Genomic DNA, 23,374 nt, shown 5'->3' on the forward strand with positions numbered 1-23,374 from the left:
GACCTGTGATTGCAGGATGGCTTCTGCGGTTACCTGTGCGGCCGGCCCGAAGGGCCCGCAGGGTCAGCACGCTCCGCCCGCTCCGCCCGCGTTAGGTACTTTGAACTTGGGCACGTAGCGAATTACCATTCTCCTACTATCGAATGAGTGGGTTTGTACTCTAGACCGGCTCTTGCATTTAATAATGAGCCAACTACAGGTTATCTGGCCTTTGGTTTCCTTGATGTAATATCTGCAGAAACAAAGACAGCAATTGGCTGAAGGAGGGTAAAAAAACAAAAAAAAAACTATACAGACCCATCCTTCCCATAATGTCCTGTGCTGTAATTTGCTTTAGCATAATGCCTTGGGGGTTTTTTTTCCTCCCATCTTTGAGAAGTTCAACCATTAACCTGTAATTCTCCAGTGAAACTTTTCTCCAGGCTTGCTCTGAGCTGATGAAGGGATGAAAGGCTTTTCTTTCTTCATTCCCTGACCTCAGCCAAAGAGCTTTCCTCTTGTCTGTCCAAACCTTGATTCATCCTATAAGGACTGCCCAAATACTGCCTCTTCCAGGAAGCACTCAGATGGAAATAATCTTGTGAAAATCCCAAATACAAGTTATCTTCATGGCCTTCGTGGAAGGTAACAGTTTCCACCCTGTTCTTTAGGATGACTTCTTAAGAACAGAATGGGCATATAATTCATCTTTGTCTTCCTGGAACCCCCTACCTTTCCCGCCACCACATTCACATTCAGTGTCTGGACAAAGGTGGCACTCAGTAAATGCTTTCTGAATGAATGACACACACCAGAGGTAATCCACACAAAGTATTGGTAATTTATTTCCCTTCTAGCCCTGGGGTCAGTACATAGATGGCTTCTCTTCACCCTTTGGGTTGACAATTTTCTCCAGGTTGCTGCTAATGATATGATAAAGCTCAGCCTGAAAGAAGGCCAGAAGTACAGCAGTCAGGACCTTGGCGTTCCCTCTGTACCCCCTCATTCAAATCCCTTGGGGGCTTACTCCATACTCACATAGAAGGCCCTTAGATCCAGCACCATGGCCCTGAGCTCCCTATAGGCTGCCTCATCTCGCTCGTGCACCAAGGCCCGGTAATCCATCTGGGATGTGGAAGGCAAAGCTGAGTCAGGAGATTGAGACATAGTCTGGTTTCCTCACAGGGAATAGGTAACTTGAGGATGAGCCCTTACACAAGAAACGGGATTCCCATCGTGCCAAACAAAAAAAGGGGTCAATGTTTTTGAAACCCAAATCGGTTTCCTAGGCAATGCTTTTACCTTAATATTCCCCATATTGGGAAGGTCATAAACAAGACAAAGAGGACTTCCAGCCCCCTTTCCTCACCCTCCCACCTGCCAGCCTCAGCTGAAAGGCTAGTGACAATCTACTCACTACATGGGTCTCCTTGGAGGCCTTGGCCACAGCATCCCCGCGTTCTGAGAAGTACCTGCCAGGAGCAAGGGGAGTAACCACAGAGTGAGCATTCAGAGAGATACATTCCCTCAGGCCATTCCCAAAGCTCCCCATCATCCCAATGGGACTGCCCAGCTTTGGGAGTCACAAAAAATGTCCCCATAGCCGCTCCCCTACCCCCCACCGCCCATGGTGGCCTTCTCGCTGCCCTCACTTGGAAATGGTTGTCTGGAAGGCTTCTACTTTGGTCTTGACTGCATTCACCCTCTCCAGCACCTTCTCCTGCGGGGACAAAAGAGATGGGAGGTAAAGAAAACACTTCTCCTCCCGTCTTCACTCACCATCTTCTTCCTCCTCCCAGTATGTCTAGCTCCTATTCCTTACTCCCCAACTCTCTCCCAGCTCTTAATGTCTTCACATACCCTTTTCTTACCTGGATTGCTACCCCAAAGTCATTTCCATCCTCAATCTTGGGGATCAGGTGCTGGATCCACGTGATCACCTACATGAAGAGGTTATCATGTCAGAATCATTCAACAAACTTACTGGGTTCTTCCTAGTTCTGCTATTTCATAATAACAGCTATCTTTAATTGAGCATTTATTATGTGCTAAGTACTGTGTTATGTATTATACATCTCATTTAATCTTTCAAGTTATATACTTTAAAAAAAACTGCTTTATTTATTTATTTGTTATTATTATTTTTTTTAATCCTCACCCAAGGATATTTTTCCATTGATTTTTTAAAAATATATTTTATTGATTTTTTACAGAGAGGAAGAGAGAGGGATAGAGAGTTAGAAACATCGATGAGAGAGACACATCCATCAGCTGCCTCCTGCACACTCCCTACTGGGTATGTGCCCGTAACCAAGGTACATGCCCTTGACCGGAATCGAACCTGGGACCCTGGAGTCCACAGGCCGACGCTCTATCCACTGAGCCAAACCGGTTAGGGCTCCATTGATTTTTAGAGAGAGTGGAAGAAGGAAAAACAGAGAGAAATATCGATGTGAGAGAAACACATCAATTGATTGCCTGCAACATGCACCCTGACCAGGACCCAGGCTGGGGAGAAGCCTGCAACTGAGGTACGGGCCCTTAACCGGAATTGAACCCAGGACTCTTTGGTCCACAGTCTGATGCTCTATTCACTGAGCCAAATCGTCTAGAGCTCAAGTTACAATTTCTTATTATACCCACTTAACAGATGAAAAAACTGAACCATAGAACATCTAAGTGACTTACTTAAGATAACCAGCTAGGTAAGTAATAGAGTCATGATTTGAGCCCAGGCAGTTTTCCTCTAGGGCCCAAACTCTTAAATCAACCCACTATATTATAGCATCTGCACTATCCACCAGGTATAGCAGTGAGTTCTGAGGTTATGGAGGTGAATATAGCACGGTCTTTGATTTCAGGGATACCACTGTGGTATCAGAGGTCTAGCAGAACAAAGGGTATCTAAACCCATGTCACAGAAGGAAGTTTCCTATTCAGGAATAGTTTCCTGAATGAAGGACTTGCATTTCTGAAGGACACCAGGGCCTGGCCTGGCTTGTCTTCTCTATTTCTCTCAGTTCCCAGGCTTACCAGAATACATTTTTCTTTGAGAGTCCAGACTTCTGGCTTAACCAGGGCAAGCAGGGCCAGGAGCTTCTCATTCCCAGGGAGAAAGCCGCACTTAGGGGCTGTGAAAAAGAGGAGATGTAGGCGCCTTCTTATCCAGCAGTCATTGTGCCACTTCCCTTTCCCTAGCTACCCCTTCTTCTCTTACCTTCTTTCTTCTCCTGCTTATCTGTTTCCATCTAAAGTAGAAAGGGTGAAAGTAGCTTCAGAAAAGTCATGGAGGTTAGAGAGCCATCATCTGCACTGGGTTTACCGTCTAAACCCCACACCCTGAGTGCCTCACCTCATCATCTTTGGGTGGGGGGTCTGGTATAGGGATGTCCAGTGAGGCTCGGAGAGAGGTCAGGTCAGCCACATTGAGGGAGTCCTCCTGCACAAAGCTTACTGTCAGGGGCTGCCCGACCTTCCCTCCACACATCCCACCTGCCCTCTCCCTCCCAACCTAGGCTCAGGCCTCACACCGTCCTCAAGTTCCCAGTCCACCACTCACAACTGTTCTCTGCATGCTGAGCCCAGCTGTTAGTTAGAGAGGGTGGGTGGAGAGGACAGAGGTCATGGGATGGAGCAAAAGGGGTCCATACTACTCACTTGCAAGAGCTGATTCAGGTGCATGATCTTCTGTGGCAAGAAGCTATAGAGGAATTCCTCAGCCTGTGGATTATATTGCAAGGGTGGGGAATCACAGAAAAGACTCAGTGAGATGTCTGAGAAGTGGGACTGGTAGGGCCCTTGAAAATTACTGAACCCAGGACCTACAAATGAGGAAACTGAAGTCCTGAAAAGTGAAGGGACTTGCCCAACTGGGAAGTGGCAGATCCAAGGTTAAGGCTGTGGTATTCCTGCTTCGGGGCCACAGCATCTCCCTCCACACCAGAAAAGGAGAGAGAAGTGGCAGAAATGGGGACAATATTAGAAGATATCAAATTAGAGGTAGAGATCAATTAGGTGCTTATCTTGGGTGAAGGCTTGATAAGGGAAGTAGGGCCCAAGTCTAGGGTGGGTTTGGGGATCACTCTGAGAGGTCGTGATCCTTAAGCATCGGTCTAAGATTCTGGGGCAAATAGCGTGAATCCAGAAGACTTACCTCCTGGAAAAGATTTTGCCTGAAGACATCCACCTGCATAGAGAGCAGTACCCGAACGTTGGTTAAGGGTCTCAATTGTCAACAGTAAGATCCCGTCCCCAATTAAATGCCCTCCAACTTGGCTCTGGCCTTTCCCACCACCAGCCAGATTTCCTTGGAAGTCCATGCTCAGTGCAGAGACAGGCCAGAGGGCAGGAATCTGGGAATCCCCGGGCAGAAGTGAAACCACTAAAGAGAGAGGTTGGGGTAGGTCTCGGGCACGGCCTTGGTTCCCTGAACACCCAGCTTCGCCTCTATCCGGGAGGGCTCCCCGGCCCCCTCCTAGCTTCCCGGTCCCCATTACCTGTTTGCGGGCTTCCCCGCTCAGGCGCACCCCACAAGGCTTGGCCATGCTGCTCCAGTGGCTAGATCTCGGGTCTCTGGGCTCGCCTCCTGGGCTTTCGCTTTCACTCCCCACATACCAGGCCCGCCCCCCTTAACCCCACCCCCTTCCTCTTTCCCCCCCGCCCCCTGGCAGGCCGCCAACCGTAGGGAGCCCCTTAGCCATACTCAACCAGTTGAGACTAGGAGAGGCGGTACGAGGCCAGGGGGGGTCCGAGGGAGGAGCTAGGGCGAGCGGAACCGCGAACGCTGAACTGGGGCGGCCCCGCCTGAGCAGGGGCGGGGATTACAGGAAGTCAGTGTCGGAATGAGAGGTGGGGAGCGGGTGTTCAGAGGTGGAGAGGCATCGGAGCTTCGGGAGACGTAGGAGGGGGCCGGGGACTGGGGCACGCTAGCAGCTATGAAAGGGAGTAGGCGGGGGCTCCCTGCCGCCCACGCCGACTGGAGAAGACTCGCTGGAGCCCGGCACGGGCGCAGAGAGGGACTTCCCCAGGGGGGACCGGAGCCAGGCCTGCCGGTCAGGATGGGGCGGAAGGCTTGGAGGGAAATTAGGTAACGCCGCTCCCTGGGCTCCCCGGAAAGGGGCGGGCCAGCCTGGAGGAAGGCGGGGAATATCTCCAGCACTGGGTTCAAGTAGAGACGCCCTAGGGGAGGAGCCAGGGGCCATTTACCCTTCTCATTGGCTGGGAGCCAGTCTCCCTTCATGGCCGCGCCCCCTTGATTTCATGACCCCGCCCTTTCCTAACCTTAAACCCCGCCTCTTCCTCTGAAACTGGGTGGCAGTCCCGCCCTCTACTCCAGTACTTCCTGTTCCCGACTACCCCTGGCTGGGGGCCCGGGTCCCTAGAGTGACCGTGGACGGAGTGACCCTGCGAGGCTGCGCGGACTGGGTTGCGCTGCGAAGTCAGACCGCAGGCAGGAGGGCGGCGCTTGGGCCTCGCGCAGCCGGTGCGGGTCCAGGCGGGTCGCGGGGCTGGGCTGACTGCTGTCTCGGGATGCCAGGGGAGGAGGAGGAGCGGGCCTTCCTGGCTGCCCGCGAGGAGCTGGCTAGCGCCCTGCGGAAGGATTCCGGGCAGGCGTTTTCCCTGGAGCAGCTCTGGCCGCTGCTGGTCACCTCTCTGCCGCCATCCGCCCGCTACCAGCAGCTGGACGCCGCACGCCTGATCCGCTGCAATGCTCGCGGGCAGGTGAGGCCGGGCACCGCTGGGGAGGGGGACCGAGAATCTGAGCCCGAGCTAGGCGCTCACAGCTCTCTGCTCTGTGACTGCTCTCAGCCCCAGACCTACCTCAGCACCCTTTCCACGGCCCTGAACATCCTGGAGAAATATGGCCGCAACCTCCTCAGCCCTCAGAGACCGCGTTACTGGCGCGGGGTCAAGTTTAATAACCCCGTCTTTCGAAGTACGGTGGATGCTGTGCAGGTGAAGCCCCTGGAGTCCCTTGTGGGAGAAAGGACTTGGGCCTGCGCTAGGGAGGGGCGGGGGGGGGGGGTGTAGAAAGGGCCTGAGCAGAATGGGAAGGGGTTCAGCCCTGTTGGGAAGAGGGCCTGCTGGGTGTGGACTGGCTGTGAATGTGTGGCAGGGCGGCCGGGATGTTCTGCGATTGTATGGCTACACCGAGGAGCAGCCGGATGGGTTGAGCTTCCCCGAGGGGCAAGAGGATCCAGATGAGCACCAAGTGGCTACAGTCACCCTGGAAGTACTGTTACTTCGGACTGAGCTCAATCTGCTGTTAGAGGTGAGGTGTCTCAGGTCTTGAGGGCTTAAGCACCAGGGCTGGGAAGGTCTGCCTAACTCCAAAGCCAGCCTAGGGATTCCCATGCTGCTAAGCCCTGGGCATAGTCCCCTCAGCAATCTGGGAGCTCCCCTTACTGTTCTTCCTGTGAATGTTGGGGGACCAGGTCTTAGAGGGACTGTAGGTGGGAACTCTTCTTTATCTTGTTTACAGAATAATCATCCAAGACAGCAAGCACTGGAGCAGCTGCTGAACGACAAAGCGGAAGATGATGCGAGGAAGGCAGGAATGGGGCTTTGGGGCCTGGTGAACAGAGTGGACAGGGGTTGGGGACTCTCCAAACCCTTGCCCATTCCCTGCCCTTTCTCCTCAGATGCTACAGCTCTCAGAGTTTGCCCCCCTACTGAGAGAGATTGCTCCTGGCCCCCTCATCACACCCTCTGCCCCAGGTATTATTGGTCCTATCTTGGGAGGGGCAGGGTTAGTAGACCGTATGGATGGAAATTTGGAGCCCTTCTCTGTCTACCTTCTTGGTTATCTTTCTTTTTTAAAAAGAGGTTAAAATGGTTTCCTTAAGTCCGGATATGTGAAAAGTAGTCTGTGACTGGTTCCCCCCCCCGCCCCCACCCCAAATCACATTCAGATGTAACCTGGCCTTTTTCAGAAAGATGTTCTATTCTTTCTCTCCTGTTTTCCAGGCTCCACTCCTGGTCCTTGCTTCCTCTGTGGTTCTGCCCCAGGCACACTGCACTGCTCAGCCTGTAAACAGGCCTTGTGCCCAGCTTGTGATCGCCTGTTCCATGGGCACCCATCCCGTGCCCATCACCTCCGCCAGACCTGGGCCCCTCACGCTGCCCACTTGACCCCTAGGTGAGAGGCCTTCTCTTCTGGGAGGGAGTGAAATTGAGAGAACTTACAATTATTTGAGAATTTTCTGTGTACCTTATTCTGTGCTAAAGACTGTCTTATAGAGGGCAAGTAGCTAGTAATTGCCCTCCAGGAGATCACAGACATACATGTTAAGCAAGTAGCAGTCACAACAAGATAGATTATCATGGTGTGCAAATAGGTAATAGGAGGATGCAACCCAGTCTGAAGATCAGCTCAATCAGCTGACAGTGTTTTAAGCACCTAGATGGGTCAGGCCCTATGTTAGGGATCTCTATCAGCAAGATGTAAACTTTAAGCTGTCATTTAAGTGTTGAATAGGCTACGGGTATGGGAGTGTTCCAGACAGAACAAAATGTGCGAAGGCGAGAGCCATGTATCATGCAGGGAATGAGGGATGCCCAGGGTGGGGGACCCAAGCACCAGGGGACCCCGCCCCCCTTCAGCAGGCCATGTCTGCTTTTTCCATTGCAGCTTACCTGCCGCAGCTCCACCACTGCCCCAGCTAACCTCCTTGCTGGCCCTCGGAGATAACTCTCTTTCGTCCCCTGATCCTGCAAGTGTCCGTCTGTCCTGGCACTGTGCCACCTGTTCCGTGCTAAATAAACCTTGGGCAGTGCTCTGTGAGGCCTGTGATCGGCCCAGAGGTTGTAAGGGATTGGGGCTGGAGATTGAGGGTCCCCAAGGAGCTGGCGGCCTAGAACCTGAACTTGCACGGGGTCACTGGGCCTGCCAGAGCTGCACCTTTGAGAATGAGCCAGCGGCTGTGCTGTGTGCCATGTGTGAGCGACCTCGGCTGGCTCAGCCTCCTAGCTTGGTGGTGGATTCTCAGGATGGTGGCATTTGCCTGCAGCCCCTTCAGGTAACCTGTTCCTGGCCTTCCCGGCTCTTTATTTGCACCTGTTACCATAAGCCATTCTCTACCTCTTCATCCCTGGTTTTCCATCAGTCTCCCCTTATCTTCCAACCCGCTCCCAACATTTCCATCTTGAGTCTCAGCCAACTTTCAATGGGATAATTCTTTCTGCCTTCCCAGCAGAGAGATACTTTGCTCTCCTCTGCCCAGACTTCGATCTGGTACTGTATTCACTGTACCTTCTGCAATTCGGGCCCTGGCTGGGTATGTGCTATGTGTAACCGGACCAGCAGCCCCATCCCAGTAAAGCATGCCTCCCGGCCCAATGCCAGCTCTTTGGAAGAGCGACTCCCCAATCCAGAGCCTCCACGACGCCTCAGTGCCCCTCTGCCCAGTTCCTGTGGGGACCCTGAGAAGCAGCGCCAAGACAAGATGCGCCAAGACAAGATGCGGGAGGAAGGTCGTCAGCTAGTGATCAAGATCCGGGTGAGGATTTGGGCCTGGGATGAGGTGGGGCTGAGCTGGTGGGGGAAGGATAGGCTGCAGTCAAATAATATGAATTCTTATAAATCTGGTGATTGTTAGCCACAGCTACTTGTTATTGAACATATTGAACACTTCCCATATGATAGGTGTCACGCTTAGCTCCGCTCACATGATCATAGTCTGAGCTCAACCACTGTCAGCATTTTGGTGCTGTCTGAGGGGGGATGGAGGGCACCTTCCTGATCAGCCCTCTGTCTGGGTGGACTGTGCCTTAGGAAGGAGAAGCCGCAGGCGCCTGTCCAGAGGAGGTCTTCTCTGCTCTGCAGTACTCTGGCACCGAGGTGCCCTTGCAGTGGTTGCATTCAGAGCTGCCCTACGTGCTGGAGATGGTGGCTGAACTGGCTGGACAACAGGACCCTGGGCTAGGTGCCTTTTCCTGTCAGGAGGCCCAGAAAGCCTGGCTGGATCGTCATGGCAATCTTGATGAAGCTGTGGAAGAGTGTGTGAGGGTCCGGCGCAGGAAGGTACCAGCTGTGCTGGAGGTGGGATAGGGTTGAAGGTTGTAGGTCAGAGCCTCTCATATTCTCTCCTTTGCTTGCTTTTTCCCTCTTTATTCCTTCTCTCCACTCCCAACTCCCAGGTGCAGGAGCTCCGGTCCCTGGGCTTTGGGCCTGAGGAGGGGTCTCTTCAAGCATTGTACCAACACGGGGGTGACGTGGCACGGGCCCTGACTGAGCTACAGCGTCAGCGCCTAGAGCCCTTCCATCAGCGCCTCTGGGACAGTGGCCCGGAGCCCACCCCTTCATGGGACAGTTCAGATAAGCAGGTGCTGGGAGGAGGTGAAGAGGCACATGGAGGGGGAGAGGGAAGGCTGAAGGATAGAAATGGGTCTGACAGCCACTTCTTCCCTCTCCACCTGAATCATATTGCAGAGCCTGGTCAGACGACTTTTGGCAGTCTACACACTCCCCAGCTGGGGCCGCGCAGAGCTGGCGCTATCGCTGCTGCAGGAGACACCCAGGAACTATGAATTAGGGGATGTGGTAGAAGCTGTGAGGCAGAGCCAAGATCGGGCCTTTCTGCGTCGCTTGCTTGCCCAGGAATGTGCTGTGTGTGGTTGGACCCTGCCCCGCAACCGGGTAAGCCCGTCCCACTGAACCTGGCCTCAGAATGACTCTCGTTCCCTTTAGACCCCCACTCTACTCCAGCCTGTCTCTGATCATCTTTTGCTCTACAGCTGCCCATGTGCCCCTGAAGGCTTCTGGGAAGGGGAGGAAAAATTAGGCCACCTCTCCCAATCCCCATTTTTTAATGTTCTATTATGGGAAATTTCAAACATACAATGGTAGAGAAAATTGTATCACAGATTCTCTTCTCCACTCTCCACCATGTATTCATGACTAGGCTTCAGCAATTATAAATGTATGGCCAATGTTTATTTCTCCACACACACAGGATTATTTTGAAGTAAATCTCAGGCATCATATGGCTTATCTGCTAATATTTCAGTACGTATCTCTAAAATATAAAATGCTTTGAAAACATAGCCACAAATACAATGTTACATCCAAAAAGTTAACAGTAATTCTTTAATAACATCATCAAATATCCATTTTGGCCCTGGCCTGTTTTTCTCAGTGGTTAGAGCATTGGCCTGCAAACCTAGGGGTCACAGGTTTGATTCCCAGGTCAAGGGCACATACCAGTCAAGGGCACAGACCTCATACCTTATACCTCAGTTGCAGGTTCCCTAGCTCCAGTAGGGGCATGTGTGGGAGACAACCAATCAGTGTGTCCCTCATGTTGATGTTTCTCTCTCCCCTCTCCCTCCCTCCCTCCCTCTCACTCTCTCTAGAAATCAATGGAAAAAAATGTCCTTGGGTGAGGATAAAAAAAACCCACAATAATATATATATATATATATATATATATATATATATATATATATATATATATGGCTAATATGCTAAGTGTCCATCCAGGTAATGACATCACATAGCAACACCCAGTTTCCTCTCCCTAGCGATGAATAGCCTCCTTGCAGTTTCTTCAGCCCAGGAACACAACTTGCTTTATAGCCTGGTAGAAACATTTCACACTGTAACCAAATGTCTGTGAAGCATTTTCCTGTACCTCATCTCATTTGATCCTCACCGAAGTCCTGGAGTAGGTAGATAGGAGACTCGGTGGAATCCTGTTTTCTTTTCATTAGCCGGAAAATGGAGATTACAAAGTTTAGAAACTTGACCCGTCTGAAAAGAAGTAAGAAATAGTGGACCTTGAAAATGACTTCAGGTTGCCTCACTGCACAGAATATATTTTACCCTTTGTTCTCCCTGTGTGATGTACAATAATCTGCTGCGTGTTGATATTTACGGCTGTGTTGCTGACAATTACCTGGAAGAGAAGTTGGGGGGCTTCACTGGACTGGAAAAAGTTTAGCTAAATGAGAAAGCAGGTCTAATTAAGCAAATTTATTCTATATCTATAAAAGGCTAAGTTGACTCATGTATGTGCGATACATATAAAGCTCTCGCTAACGCCAATCACACGCGTGTGTTTTGATCTGTCATTGTCGGTCGTGAATTTGGTTGATACTTCTATTATAGAGAAAGGGCGAATAGCGATATTAAAATATTTCTTCTAATTAATTTCCTTTCAATGTGCACAAATTCATGCACCGGGCCACTAGTAATAAAATAAATTAACAGTAACTTTTTTAAAAAATCCATTTTGTAGAAAAAAGCCCCTTCTCATCTCCTGAGCCCCCACTTATTTTAGGTGAAAACTGGCAGTTCTTTGGCTAAATACAGTCCAATTTAGTTAGGCTCACTTGGTATACTTTTTGTTTTGTTTTTACTCTATTTAAGATAATTGTGTATATATAAAATAATTGTAGACTCATAGGAAGTTGTAAAAATTGTACAGAGTCCTGTGTGCTCTTCACTCACCTTACCCCAAGATGACTTCTCGTATAATTATAGTATAAGATGAAGTCCAAAACATAGACATGTATACGTTGTTTGCTAGACTGCAGACCTGGTTTGTTTTTTCATGGATGTGTGTATATGTGGTTCTATGCTATTTTAACCCATGTAACCACCACCACCTCCACAATTCAAGGTACAGACTGTTCCATCACCACAAAGAAATTACCTCATGCTGCCTTTTTGTAGTTGTATATACACAACTTTGTCCCTTTCTCCTGTCACCTGGAAATCACTAATCTGTTCTCCATCTCAGTCATTTTGTCATTTCAAGATTATTTGTGTGTTAGCTTTTTAAAAAATGTTTTTGTTAATCATCACCCGAGGATATTTTTTCCATTGAATTTTTAGGGAGAATGGAAGGGAGGGGGAGAGACAGAGAGAGAAACATCAATGTGAGAGAGACACATCCATTGGTTGCCTCCTGCAGCACCCTGATCCAGGGCTGGCGACCAAGCCTGCAACTGAGGTACATGCACTTACTGGAATCAAACCTGGAACCTTTCAGTCCGTGGGCCAACACTCTATCCACTGAGCCAAACCAGCTAGGGTGAGGACTAGGGCTTTTTTATGTTTTTATTGACTTTAGAGAAAGAGGAAGGGAGAGGGAGAGAGAAATAAAAACATCGACAAGAGAGAATCATCGATTGACTGCCTCCTGCATGCCCCACACTGGAAATTAGACTCCAACCCTGGGCATATGCCCTGACCTGGAATTGAACCGGCAACCTCTTTGTGCATGGGGCGATGCTCAACCAACTTGAGTCACACTGGCTGGGCATATGTGTTAGCTTTTAATTGATGTGAATACCTTTAGAGAACATTGGTTAATTTACCTTAGTTTTACCATTGTCTGTTTTCCTCCACCTGACAGTCTTCAGACATTTAGGTTGCCTGCCTGGCACTTGTTGGCATATGAGGCTGCTACCCCTGTCCAGTTGTTAACTAGTGATTTCTCAGTGAACACCTAGCTACATCCCCTTCCTCAGGCTGGCAGCTGTGGCTTCTGACCCCCTTCTCTCCCCGCTCACCCTCTAGATGCAGGCTCTGACTTCTTGTGAATGCACCATCTGTCCTGACTGTTTCCGTCAGCACTTCACCATCGCCTTGAAGGAGAAGCACATCACTGACATGGTGTGCCCTGCCTGTGGCCGCCCCGACCTTACCGATGACACACAGTTGCTCAGCTACTTCTCTACTCTTGACATCCAGGTACTGCAGATTCTGGGACTCAGGGTGCCCTGGGCTCTGAATAGGAACCCTGCCCACACACCACTTCTGCATTCTGTCCCCAGCTTCGAGAGAGCCTGGAGCCAGATGCCTATGCCCTGTTCCATAAGAAGCTGACTGAGGCTGTGCTCATGCGGGACCCCAAGTTCCTGTGGTGTGCCCAGGTAAGTGGCCTGCCCAGCAGAGCTGACGGGAGGGTCAGGGGTGGTACCAAGTCAGGCCTCCGATAGCTTTATGCTCTTGCACCCACAGTGCTCCTTTGGCTTCATATACGAGCGTGAGCAGCTGGAGGCAACATGTCCCCAGTGTCGCCAGACCTTCTGTGTACGCTGTAAGCGCCAGGTGAGGCACATCCGTCCTTCCAGAAATACCTGCTGCACGCTGGAGGTACTCTGTTAGACTCGGGGGATCCTGGAGAACAGAACAGACACGAGCTCTGGGCTCAGAGTGCTGACAGACTAGGCGGGAGGAGGGGTGAGAAGAAGGAAGGATGAGGGAGATAGAAGAAGCAGCTTGAGGGGGGAAGAAGGATGAAAGGGGAGGAAAGATGGAGGGAGGAGGGATGAAAGGTAAGGTAAAGGAGGAAGGGTGGCAGTGAGGGAGGGAAGGAAAGAAAATGAAGGGAGAAAGAGCATAATTATACAAGGGCGTAAGTTCTGTGAAGAAAATAAACAGGAATCTGAGATTAGGAATAATGGAATGGACCTACTTAGGATAGAGAGGTCAAGTCTACTCTAAAATGGTGTAATTTAAGCTCAGGCCTGAAAATTAAGAGGAAGAAGAGGAAGTCAACTATGCAAAGATTATTGGGACAGAAAGAGTAGCACATGGAAAGGCCAAAGTCAGAAGAAAGTGTGTGGTTGGAGCCTCAAGAGCAGGGGTGAGAGTGGCAGGCAGTCAGAGAGGAGCGAACTGCCTGATCAGGAGAGGCCTGGGGCCAAGTGAGGAAGGTATTTGCTTTTCATCCTAAGACCAAGCAAGGGGTGATCCGAGTTCATTTATCTTTTAAAAACGTTAATGTTTGATACAAAAAAATTGCATCTATATTACGAGACACAATAAAATAAGTCCCTGAGCCCTGACTGTATAGCTCGGTTGGTTGGAGTGTCATATCCTGATACGCCAAGGTTGTGGGTTCAATCCCTGGTCAGGGCACATGCAAGAGTCAGCCATTGAGTGCATAAATAAGTAGAACAACAAACCAGTGTTTCTCTCTTCCTTCCTCTCTCTCTCTCTCAAGTCAATTAATAAATAATTTAAAACAACGCAAAAAACCTTGAGATCCTACCACCAAACCTCAAAACTAGGACACTCCCTATTCTGTTGAAGCTGCCTAACTTACACTTTTTTTTCCCCAAAGAGTTTAGAGACGTTCTTTAAAGTATTTTATTGATTACTCTCTTTTAAATGTATTTTTATTGATTTCAGAGAGGAGGGAGAGGGAGAGAAACATCAGTGATGAGAGGGGAAAAAATCATCGATAGGCTGCCCCCTGCACGCCCCTCACTAGGGATCAAGTCCATAATCCAGGCATGTGCCCTTAACCTGAACTGAACCAGGACCCTTCAGTCTGAGAGCCAAGGCTCTATCCACTGAGCCAAACCAGCTAGGGCTGCTTGACTTACACTTTCAAAGGCATTTTGACTGCAAGGTTGACGATGAACCAAAGGGAAGTCTGAGTGGAGGCAGAGCAGCTAGTAACTGAGGCAAGTAATTGAGGCAAGACCGGACCTGGTCCAGAGGAAGATGGTCACAGTAGGATGAAGAGAAAGGTCAGGGTTGTGAATAGACATGGTTACAGTGTTAGCTCGGCTTGGGTGTTGGAAACAAGACTTGCTGGTGAGTCTGTGGTGGTATGAGGACATGAAAGCCCCAAGGCTGGCCCCTCAGTTTGGGATGAGAGCAGATGGTGAATGGCAGTGCCATAAACTAAGCCTGGGACACTGGATATGAGTAGAAGGGCCTAGGAGCTCTATGTGACTCTTGCTTTCCTCCTCACAGTGGGAGGAGCAGCACCGGGGCCGGAGCTGTGAGGATTTCCAGAACTGGAAACGCAACAATGACCCAGAATACCAGGCCCAGGGCCTGGCGATGTACCTTCAGGAAAATGGCATTGGTAAGGCTGCCCCACTAGCCCTGTTTGCCCAGTAATCTATCGTTGCCAGTGGCTCTCTTCCTGAAAGCCTCTGGGAGCAGTGGCAGCCCTAGCCCTGACCTGCTATTCCTTGCAGACTGCCCCAAGTGCAAGTTCTCGTATGCACTTGCCCGAGGAGGTTGCATGCACTTTCACTGCACCCAGTGCCGCCATCAGTTCTGCAGTGGATGCTACAATACCTTTTACGCCAAGAATGTGAGCCTAGAGAATGGGGATGGGAGGGATCACAGGGTAGGGGGCTGCCAATGGGTGTGAGGGGTAGAGGCCACTGAGGAGCAACCCAGGGGAAGAGAAGAGGAGGCTGGTGGGTGTAAATTACCTCTCTCTGTCCCCTTTCCCCTCTGCTTGCTCCAGACCCTCCAGTGTCTCCATCTACCCCCACCCCTACACCCCTCATGCAGGGGTTCCTGAGAGGCCAGGACCCCAACAGTCTCCAACTTCCCCTCTCCTCTCTGGGTTTCTGCCAGAAATGTCCAGAGCCTAACTGCAGAGTGAAAAAGTCCCTGCACGGACACCACCCCCGAGACTGCCTCTTCTACCTGCGGGACTGGAGTGCTCTCCGGCTCCAGAAGCTGCTACAGGTGAGGGGTGGCCAACCAGCCTGGGTTTGCAGGTTGCCCAGGAGAGGGGGCAGGGCCTAGGATCCAGCGGGCTGGCATCAAGGATAACCTAACACCCCCCATCTGCTCCTTCTCAGGACAATAAGGTCATGTTCAACACAGAGCCCCCAGCGGGGGCCCGGGCAGTCCCTGGAGGTGAGTGTCGTTCAGGACAAACCTTGGAGAAGGGGAGAGGGTGGCTGGGCACACACTGTGCAGTGAGTATAGGGGAAGTTTCAGCTTCTGAGCTGAAGACTCATCCTGTGCTGACTGTGCCCATTGGCGAGTTAACCTTGTTTCTTCCTCTGTAAAATGGGGGTAATATTCACTTTTCAGCTCGGTTATTTTACATGAGGCCACATTAAAGCATCTAGCACCTTGACACTAACTTTCTTCTCCCATTCCCAAAGGTTAGTGTTTCATTAACTCAGTGAGTATTTACTGGCACTTGCTAGTTGCACTGTCTTAGGTTCCATGAGGGCAACAGAAAGATGTTACATATGGTTCTAATATGCCCTACTTCTTACCATCTACACAGAGTAAGATCTTCACAGAATAAGTTAACTATGCAAGAGCTAAGTCACCAAAGAACTGTCTCAGGGCGTATGTGATTATAGGCTAAAAGGCGGCTTGGATAAAAGCAGGGCAACAAGGTCCTGCTTCTGTATCAGAGCTGGTTTGCCATGATGGCATCTCTAAGGACCCCCACCACCACCACTGTTTGAGCAGGGGCTCCTGTCCCCCAGCCCCTCCCTGGAGGCTGCCTCCCTTCTTCTATCCCAGTTCTTTAAGGCTTGGTTGTCAGGGGCCTTTTCCCAACAAAGGATCTTTTTCTGCCCTTACCCATAGGTGGCTGCCGAGTGATGGAGCAGAAGGAGGTTCCCAATGGGCTCCGGGACGAAGCTTGTGGCAAGGAGACGCCAGCTGGCTATGCCGGCCTCTGCCAGTAAGTGCCAGGCTGGGAGCATGATGCTGGGGAGTACTGAGGGTGTGCCCAGGCAATAAAGTGGGTGTCTGGGAGCAGTAGGTCCTACAAGGCGTAGGAGGGAGGGGCTTTCTGGACAAGGGCCTGGATAGGTAGCAGCAAGCAATGTGCTCAGGTAGGCATGCATTCACAGGTGAAGGTTGTCAATCTTATTCATCCACGTATACCTGGGCACACTCAGTTACTACTAGCCAAACAGAAGAACAAATCTCCCACCTTCTAATCTCCTCAGGGCACACTACAAAGAGTATCTTGTAAGCCTCATCAATGCCCACTCACTGGACCCAGCCACTCTGTATAAGGTGGAGGAGCTGGAGACAGCTGTCGAGCGCTACCTGCATGTGCACCCACAGCCCCTGGCTGGGGAGGATGCCCCTGCCTACCACGCCCGCTTGTTACAGGTGAAGCTTCCCCCACAACCTCACCTCTGATCCTATGCTCTGAAAGCCCCCTGTCCAGTCTGTGTCTGAGCTCCAGGCCTCCAGGATTATCATCATCATCATCATCATCTCTCTCTCTCTGCAGAAACTGATGGAAGAGGTACCCTTGGGACAGAGTATACCCCGCAGGAGGAAGTAGCTGAGGGCGAGGGTCCTGATGAGGGTCCCACGTCCTCAGGAACAGCTCCAGCACCAATAAAGAGGCATCTCCTTGCCCAGGCTTCTTGGTGGTCCTTCTTCCTGACCCCACTATCTGGGGGCACCAGGGAAAAAGGGGGGTGAACAGAGCTTTGCTGAAAGGGCCCCTACAGCCCACCACTTGATCTTCCCTGGACCCAGGACCAGAAAGGAATTGATACCATGGCTGACAAAGGGAGGTCCTCCCTGTCCAGCCACTTGGCCATGGGCTGATTTCCTCCATCCCTGCTTCTCTTCCTTTCATCAAATTCAGCTGATACTTGAGGTCACCTAATAGGTACTAAGCAGGCACCGTCAGGGCACAGATGCTTAGGTGGCACAGAGCTATCCAGACGCCCTGGGGACAGACCAGCACACCGGGACCTCCCTGGGGAAGCAGCAGTGTCACAGAGATGGTCGGACACAAGCAAGGAGTAGCTGAGGGCGGAAGGAGAATGAGCCTGCGTTCTGATGGTTCCTCCTGCGTCTGAGATGTTCAAATGCGGCTCCCCCTGGTGGCCACTCATTGCCCTGCAACTCAGGCCACGTGATTTCGGGGAAACGGACCTCCCAGGAGGAGAAGTGAAACTTAGGGAGGGGACTGTAGAAACAGGGCGGAGTTACAGGAAGCTTCCCAGCCTGGAGCTGAGCTGAGCTCAGCTGAGCCCTGTAGCAGCCTGCACAGCCGCTCAGGTAAGAAGATCCACCAAGAACTGGTGGTAGCCTGGGTAGAAAGCTGGACGGCCCAGCCACTTGGGAGGAGGGTGAGGTTTCCTGGGGTCCCCTCTGCGAGACTGAGGCGTAGACTAAAGGCCTGTGAGCCAGGAAGCAGGAGGCTGGCCTGAGTGAGAGACTGACCAGGGTCTGTGTCCCAAGCGACCGGCAAAGGCCCAGAGGACCTGCCGCTGGGTGCGGGGAAGGAGACTGACTGGTGGCTCCAGGGCACTTGGCCCTGTTTGTTTTCTTGCCTTCAGGGCCTGCCTACTTCTGCTCTGGCCCCGCCCCTGCCCCCTGCCCTGCCCCACCTACCCCTAGGGGCAAGCAGAGGGATGTGGTGGGGGTCATAGGACAGGTGGGGATGGTGGGTGAAGACGCCTCTGCAAATGTTTAGGGATCTAGACTGAGCCTCTCACCAGGAACAGAGCACCAAGGGAATTCTCTTCCAAACAGTGGATTCCCAAAAAGTGCTTTTTTTTTTTTAATGTATTGATTTTAGAGAAAGAGGAAAGGAGAGAAACATTGATTTGTTCAGCTTATCTATGCATTCATTGGTTCATTGTTGTCTGTGTCCTGCCGGCATTGAACCTGCAACTTTAGTGTATAGTGACTATGCTCTAAGCAACTGAGCTACCCAGCCAGGGCATATTCCTGAAAAGTCTTAAAATTAAGACCAGTACCCAAGGTTTCCTTCCAGATGTCACAGCTCGGGGTGTTAAAAAAAAAAAGCATAATTTTTGGTAAATGCCAGTAATGTTAGAAACAAAGCTATTTGGCCTCAGGAGTATTTTGAGCTACAGAAAAAGATGGATGGGCTCTTTGGAGGCCCTTGCCAGAATACAAACCAAATGGCCAAGACTTCAGCCGATGTTTCTTCCCAAAGGGTTGGTTGGTTCTACTTATACTGCCTGCTGCTCTTATTCCCAGGATGGCATCGGGCCGGGCACGCTGCACCCGAAAGCTCCGGAACTGGGTGGTGGAGCAAGTGGAGAGTGGACAGTTCCCAGGGGTGTGCTGGGATGATGAAGCCAAGACTATGTTCCGGATTCCCTGGAAGCATGCAGGCAAGCAGGACTTCCGGGAGGACCAGGATGCTGCCTTCTTCAAGGTGAATGGACCTGGGACCAACCCCCCCCCCCCCCCCGTCCAAGTGAGGGATAGAGTGGACACTGATGCCCAAGGGCTGTGGCTGCCTGGGTGTCAGATAAAGGGGAGAGTAGAGGATTGAACCAGCTACATGACTGTCAGAGCCCAGCGCCAGATGAAAATGCACAAATTACTAAGGATTTCAGAGTGGCAACCACAGAGCATAAACCCAGCACAAGCCTTCCTGTGCAGCTGCTCAGGCTGCACATCCATGAAGCTGGCCCTGTGGCGTGTCAGCTGCGGTCTGTAACATGCCTCTCTGCACTTCGTCTGTTTCCTAGGCCTGGGCAATATTTAAGGGAAAGTACAAGGAGGGAGACACAGAAGGCCCCGCTATCTGGAAGACTCGTCTACGCTGTGCTCTCAACAAGAGCCCTGAATTTGAGGAGGTTCCTGAGAATAGCCATAGGGATGGGGCTGAGCCCTATAAGGTGTATCGGCTGCTGCCACCAGGAACCCTCCTCGGTGAGTGTCCCCTAGAATAAGCAGCGTAGGGAGGAAGGGTGGAGATGAGCTCCTGGGAGCATGGCGGGACTCCCTCCAGGCCCCGCAGTCAGAGTTCTACCTTGTCCCTATCCTCGGGGAGCTGCCACTCTGGTACCCTGGTTCCCCTGCCCAGGCCTGCCCATCCTTTCACTGCCTCCTAGCTCTCCCCTACCCTCTGCCCCCCCTTAAGGCTCTGACCTCTCTCTCCCCCTCAACAACATTCCACAGCCGCACCAGCAACACAGAAATTGCCCGCAAAGAGACACCACAGCTCAGTGTCCCCTAAGAGGGAGGAGGATGAGGGTACCACAAAGAGCTGTATACTCAGTCCTGCCTTGCTTCAGGACTCCCTCGAAAACGTAAGAGCTGGGGGAGGGAACTGGGTGGGCCTGAGGGCAGGACAGCAACTGCGGGGAAAAGGGGTCAACAATAGATACCATGTTTACAGGAGAAGGGAGAGGCCAATGGAGCAGCAGGCCATTCAGACTCTGGATGCAGCAGCAGCTGCAGCAACAGCAACAGCCCTGAGCCTCAGGAAGGTACCACCTCCGCGCCTCTCGTCATCCCCCACGCCACACCCTCTGGCCCTGGGACTCCAGTCCCACTCCCAAATGAGTGCCTCTTCTCCCTTCCAGGTGCAGACACAAATGAGGCCCCTTTCCAAGGAGATCCGGTGTCTCCGGAGCTTCTGCCCCCTCCAGACTCAGGTACTTAGCACGTCTAACTTATCCCTGCTCACTGTCGCCACGGGTCACCTTCCTGTGGCTGTACGTGCATTATCTAATGTCAGGCTTGCAGCGACTTGGGCTCACCTTACCCAGACAGAGGCACTGGTTTCTAGGCAGTGTACCTGGCCAGCTACAGACTCCAAGCAGCTTGCTCCTCAGAAATACCCCCTATACATTCTGTTCCCTGGAAATCCACTTTGAGACATGGATTTCTGTAGAAAGACCAAATCTCTTGGATTTTCTTATAAACTTGAGGCCCCGGTGGGAATCTGATTGTTGGCTACTCTCCCGAGTGATAGGGAAGTCTGACAGGAGGCCCCTTGCCGGGGAGGCTGAGGGGAAGGAGGATGAGGAGTGACGGGGCCTTCTCTAAACTCAGGAGGGGTAGCCGCTGTCCCCGCTCCACAGCCTGCTTTGTCCTCCCCAACCCTTGCCTGGTTTCCTGTCTGGGCCTCACGTTCCTCAGCAGCAAAACGAGGACATTGGATTTGCAAGAGCCCCTCTTTGTTTCCCCAGAGCCTATGCTGACCAGGTGTATGTCCCCTTGGGGAGAGGCTCTCGGTGCAGTCGGTCGCTCTCTGTCCACAGACTACTCCCTGATGCTCACCTTCATCTACGATGGGCACGTGGTGGGCGAGGCCCAGGTGCAGAGCCTGGACTGCCGCCTGGTGGCGGAGCCCTCCAGCTCCCACTGCAGCATGGAGCAAGTGGTATTTCCCAAGCCCAGCCCGCAAGGACCCACCCAGCGCCTGCTGAGCCAGCTCGAGAGAGGTGTCCTGGTGGCTAGCAACTCCAGAGGCCTCTTTGTTCAGAACCTGTGCCCCATCAGCATCTCCTACAGCGCGCCCGAGTTCCCACCTGGTCCACGCCCGCATACGCTGCGCAGCAACGAGTATGTGGAGCTCTTCAAAACCGCCCACTTCTGCCGAGGTGAGGCTGCTGCGGCCCCGCTCCTGACCTCCCGCCCCCGTTGGTCTGCTCTGTACTCTTCCCCTTGCACTTCCTCCAGCAGATCCACCATCACAGTCCATGGATGGCACCCTGCACTTGCTGGTGCACATCCTGTGAGGCCCTGTGCTCAGCCGTGGCAGCTGCCTGGCAGCCTTCCTTCCGCAGTCCCTGCCGCGGAAGACGAGGCTCAGGTGGAGTCCAGCACAAGAGCATCACAGCTCAGAGAGCACCATCACATGGACGTATACAGTAATCATGGGAAGGTGCACCTCGTGGGCCTCTCCTACACACACGCACACACGCCCACACACTCAGGAGAGCTGACACTTGTCACACACTCTGGCCCTACCACACTCCAGGCGTCCCCTCAAATTACCCCTTCCCCATCCACACTTGGAATTCCATTTCCTGCCTCCATTCAACTCTAAATCTGGCCTTGGAAGTGGGGCCAGGAGTACAGGGACACAGAGCTTGAGTGTTTCCCGGGCCATGGGTGCCCTGACACAGGCAAGATAGTATGAGCAGGCAACCAAGGTGTGCGAACATGTGTGTGAGCAGCCAAGGCTGCTGCTGAGAAGACGCTAAACTCCCAGCAGTGAACATGTCAGGTGGTGTAGAGTCGGCTACCGCTAAGCACTTCCTGCTGGAGGAAGGAGTACTTTTTCCTATCTGCACATGGGTGAGTACCACTTAGTCCTAGCATTTCTCCTGCACAAGGCAGCAGGCGTGTGACCCTGTGGCTCCTGTTCTGGCCTTCATCTCCAGGTGGCCCCACTGCCACCTCTCTTTCTCCATTATGGGTTCTTCCCTGTTCCCTCCCTCCCTGCCTATGGCCCTCTCCCTTCTCTTTTTATTCTTCCAACTCTTACCTTCTCTCTTTCAGACTTGGAGAGGTACTTCCGGGGCCTGGGCCCCCCACCCAAGTTCCAGGTGACACTGAATTTCTTAGAGGAGGACCCTGACCCCAGCCACACCCCACAGAGTCTTATCTCAGTTCAGGTGAGTCCAGGGTAGGGTGAGAATAGCTGCCTGTGTCGACGAGGGGGTCCAGGAGAAGGGCTCTGGGTGGGCAGGGGTGGGGGCTGCCCTGCTGTGCTCATGATGCCCTCTTCCCTCCTCTTCTGGTGCAGATGGAGCAGGCCTTCGCTCGGCATTTACTGGCAGAGCGTCCAGAGGACCAGGCGGCCGCTCTGTCCCTGGTGCAGAGCCTGGAAGACCTATCTTCCTCCTCTCTGCTCGGTTCTTCCTATTTTCTCTGAAAGAGACTCATTCTCCACACTATGGACCTGCCTCCCTCGGTGATAATTCTTAGTGGTTGTCTGTGATGGTATGTCCTTCAACTCCTCATGGTGTCTGGCTGGTTTTTAGCCATTTTTTTATTTGTTTTGATTTTTGAGATATACCCTCTTTTATCTCTGAGGAACTAAACTGGGGAAGTCCAAATGGTGTGAACTCAGGGGGACCATTTCCTCTTCCCCCAGCCCTAAAGCCAAGCACTTTATATTTTCTTTTTAAAATAAAATTTTATTGAAAAAGGAATCCGGATCTGATTTGTTTGGAGGATAAGGTAGCAGGGGTCACGGAGATCACCGAGATGCGACATGAGAGTCGGGCACTGGGGTTTTCTTCCTGCTGGCATCTCTGGGCCCCCTTCCTCTCCTCCGCCCACAGGTTCTGTCAGGGAACAGTCTGAGCACTGCGGGTTTGCGTCCTGGCTTCTGTGCCTTCTACCCAGGATTAGGGTCAGGGCCAGCCCCCAAAAGGGACACTGAGACTACAGCCACCAACTGTACATGAGAAGATCCTGGGCTCCGTAGTTCTTCGCTAGAGCCGTCTGATTTGGGCCTTACAGTGGGCCTAGAGTTGGACTCTAGACTGGAGGTAGGAATGAGCAGAGCTTGAAGTTGACCTGACACCATGGCCCAGAGGCCTTGGGGCCTGCTGGGAGGGGAAATCAGAGGGAGGAGTCTGGCCAAGACTGCTGTGTCACCAACACTCTGTTCACAGATTTGAGGGGCCCAAATAAGCTTTCCTCACCCCATGTTTATTTGCCACCAAACTGGACATTTTTTCTTCACAAGGTCACTTGTCATCCTTCTTTTCTGTGTATAATCAATTCCAGCAGAATAGTTCAGACCTAAAACACCACTTACTGATTGCCATGGCCTCCAGCTTCCCCCTTCCAGCACACACACTAGATTAGAGGAGAAGGGGCCTCCCAGACCAGATTCCTTCCTGTCATGTCACTCATAAGCCTTCGGTGGCTCATGATCAAATCTAAATATCTAGAAGCTTG

The 23,374-nt window shown here is 52.0% G+C and overlaps 3 protein-coding genes across 4 annotated transcripts; 2 read left to right on the forward strand and 1 right to left on the reverse strand.

Annotated features, from left to right (window-relative positions):
- Positions 1-33: 33 nt before the first annotated feature.
- PSME2 (proteasome activator subunit 2) lies at positions 34-5,256 on the reverse strand. Its single transcript, XM_081088608.1, has 12 exons — positions 4,476-5,256; positions 4,133-4,165; positions 3,637-3,699; positions 3,332-3,418; positions 3,197-3,227; positions 3,013-3,110; positions 1,851-1,919; positions 1,632-1,699; positions 1,397-1,451; positions 1,018-1,104; positions 393-925; positions 34-232 (listed from the first exon to the last, which is right to left on the reverse strand). Exons 1-11 carry the CDS (start codon positions 4,521-4,523, stop codon positions 845-847), a joined length of 720 nt encoding a protein of 239 aa, XP_080944734.1. The 5' UTR covers positions 4,524-5,256; the 3' UTR covers positions 34-232; positions 393-844.
- Positions 5,257-5,412: 156 nt separating this feature from the next.
- RNF31 (ring finger protein 31) lies at positions 5,413-17,743 on the forward strand. The gene is made up of 21 exons (XM_081084112.1): positions 5,413-5,700; positions 5,788-5,934; positions 6,095-6,250; positions 6,461-6,529; positions 6,621-6,696; positions 6,946-7,117; positions 7,610-7,997; positions 8,172-8,477; positions 8,753-9,001; positions 9,118-9,303; positions 9,410-9,616; positions 12,503-12,676; positions 12,760-12,858; positions 12,947-13,036; positions 14,696-14,810; positions 14,926-15,044; positions 15,317-15,430; positions 15,547-15,604; positions 16,298-16,394; positions 16,666-16,834; positions 16,959-17,743. Exons 1-21 carry the CDS (start codon positions 5,509-5,511, stop codon positions 17,010-17,012), a joined length of 3,237 nt encoding a protein of 1,078 aa, XP_080940238.1. The 5' UTR covers positions 5,413-5,508; the 3' UTR covers positions 17,013-17,743.
- On the forward strand, positions 17,365-22,613 carry IRF9 (interferon regulatory factor 9). Of its 2 annotated transcripts, none has more exons than XM_081084121.1 (9): positions 17,365-17,743; positions 18,695-18,875; positions 19,195-19,378; positions 19,628-19,758; positions 19,848-19,938; positions 20,035-20,106; positions 20,644-21,057; positions 21,962-22,077; positions 22,209-22,613. In XM_081084121.1, the coding sequence occupies exons 2-9, from the start codon at positions 18,696-18,698 to the stop codon at positions 22,335-22,337; spliced, it is 1,317 nt and encodes a 438-aa protein (XP_080940247.1). In that variant the 5' UTR covers positions 17,365-17,743; position 18,695; the 3' UTR covers positions 22,338-22,613. The 2 variants fall into 2 exon arrangements, with proteins under 2 accessions (XP_080940247.1, XP_080940248.1); XM_081084122.1 differs by having other exon boundaries at positions 20,716-21,057.
- The last annotated feature ends 761 nt before the right edge of the window (positions 22,614-23,374 follow it).

Source organism: Myotis nattereri, assembly GCF_964212035.1.
Source record: "Myotis nattereri genome assembly, chromosome: 1".
Taxonomy (NCBI): domain Eukaryota; kingdom Metazoa; phylum Chordata; class Mammalia; order Chiroptera; family Vespertilionidae; genus Myotis; species Myotis nattereri.

What these genes read in the sequence shown, in the direction of transcription:
- IRF9 (XM_081084121.1), top strand. Translation starts at nt 18,696, where the DNA reads ATGGCATCGGGCCGGGCACGCTGCACCCGAAAGCTCCGGAACTGGGTG. An exon ending in AGGATGCTGCCTTCTTCAAG is followed by an intron (nt 18,876 to 19,194) that starts GTGAATGGACCT and finishes TCTGTTTCCTAG; the next exon opens with GCCTGGGCAATATTTAAGGG. An exon ending in TTCAGGACTCCCTCGAAAAC is followed by an intron (nt 19,759 to 19,847) that starts GTAAGAGCTGGG and finishes CCATGTTTACAG; the next exon opens with GAGAAGGGAGAGGCCAATGG.
- RNF31 (XM_081084112.1), top strand. Translation starts at nt 5,509, where the DNA reads ATGCCAGGGGAGGAGGAGGAGCGGGCCTTCCTGGCTGCCCGCGAGGAG. An exon ending in CATCACACCCTCTGCCCCAG is followed by an intron (nt 6,697 to 6,945) that starts GTATTATTGGTC and finishes CCTGTTTTCCAG; the next exon opens with GCTCCACTCCTGGTCCTTGC. An exon ending in GGCTCCAGAAGCTGCTACAG is followed by an intron (nt 15,431 to 15,546) that starts GTGAGGGGTGGC and finishes GCTCCTTCTCAG; the next exon opens with GACAATAAGGTCATGTTCAA.
- PSME2 (XM_081088608.1), bottom strand. Translation starts at nt 4,523, where the DNA reads ATGGCCAAGCCTTGTGGGGTGCGCCTGAGCGGGGAAGCCCGCAAACAG. An exon ending in CCCCACCCAAAGATGATGAG is followed by an intron (nt 3,228 to 3,331) that starts GTGAGGCACTCA and finishes TTTCTACTTTAG; the next exon opens with ATGGAAACAGATAAGCAGGA. An exon ending in TCAAAGAAAAATGTATTCTG is followed by an intron (nt 1,920 to 3,012) that starts GTAAGCCTGGGA and finishes CTCTTCATGTAG; the next exon opens with GTGATCACGTGGATCCAGCA.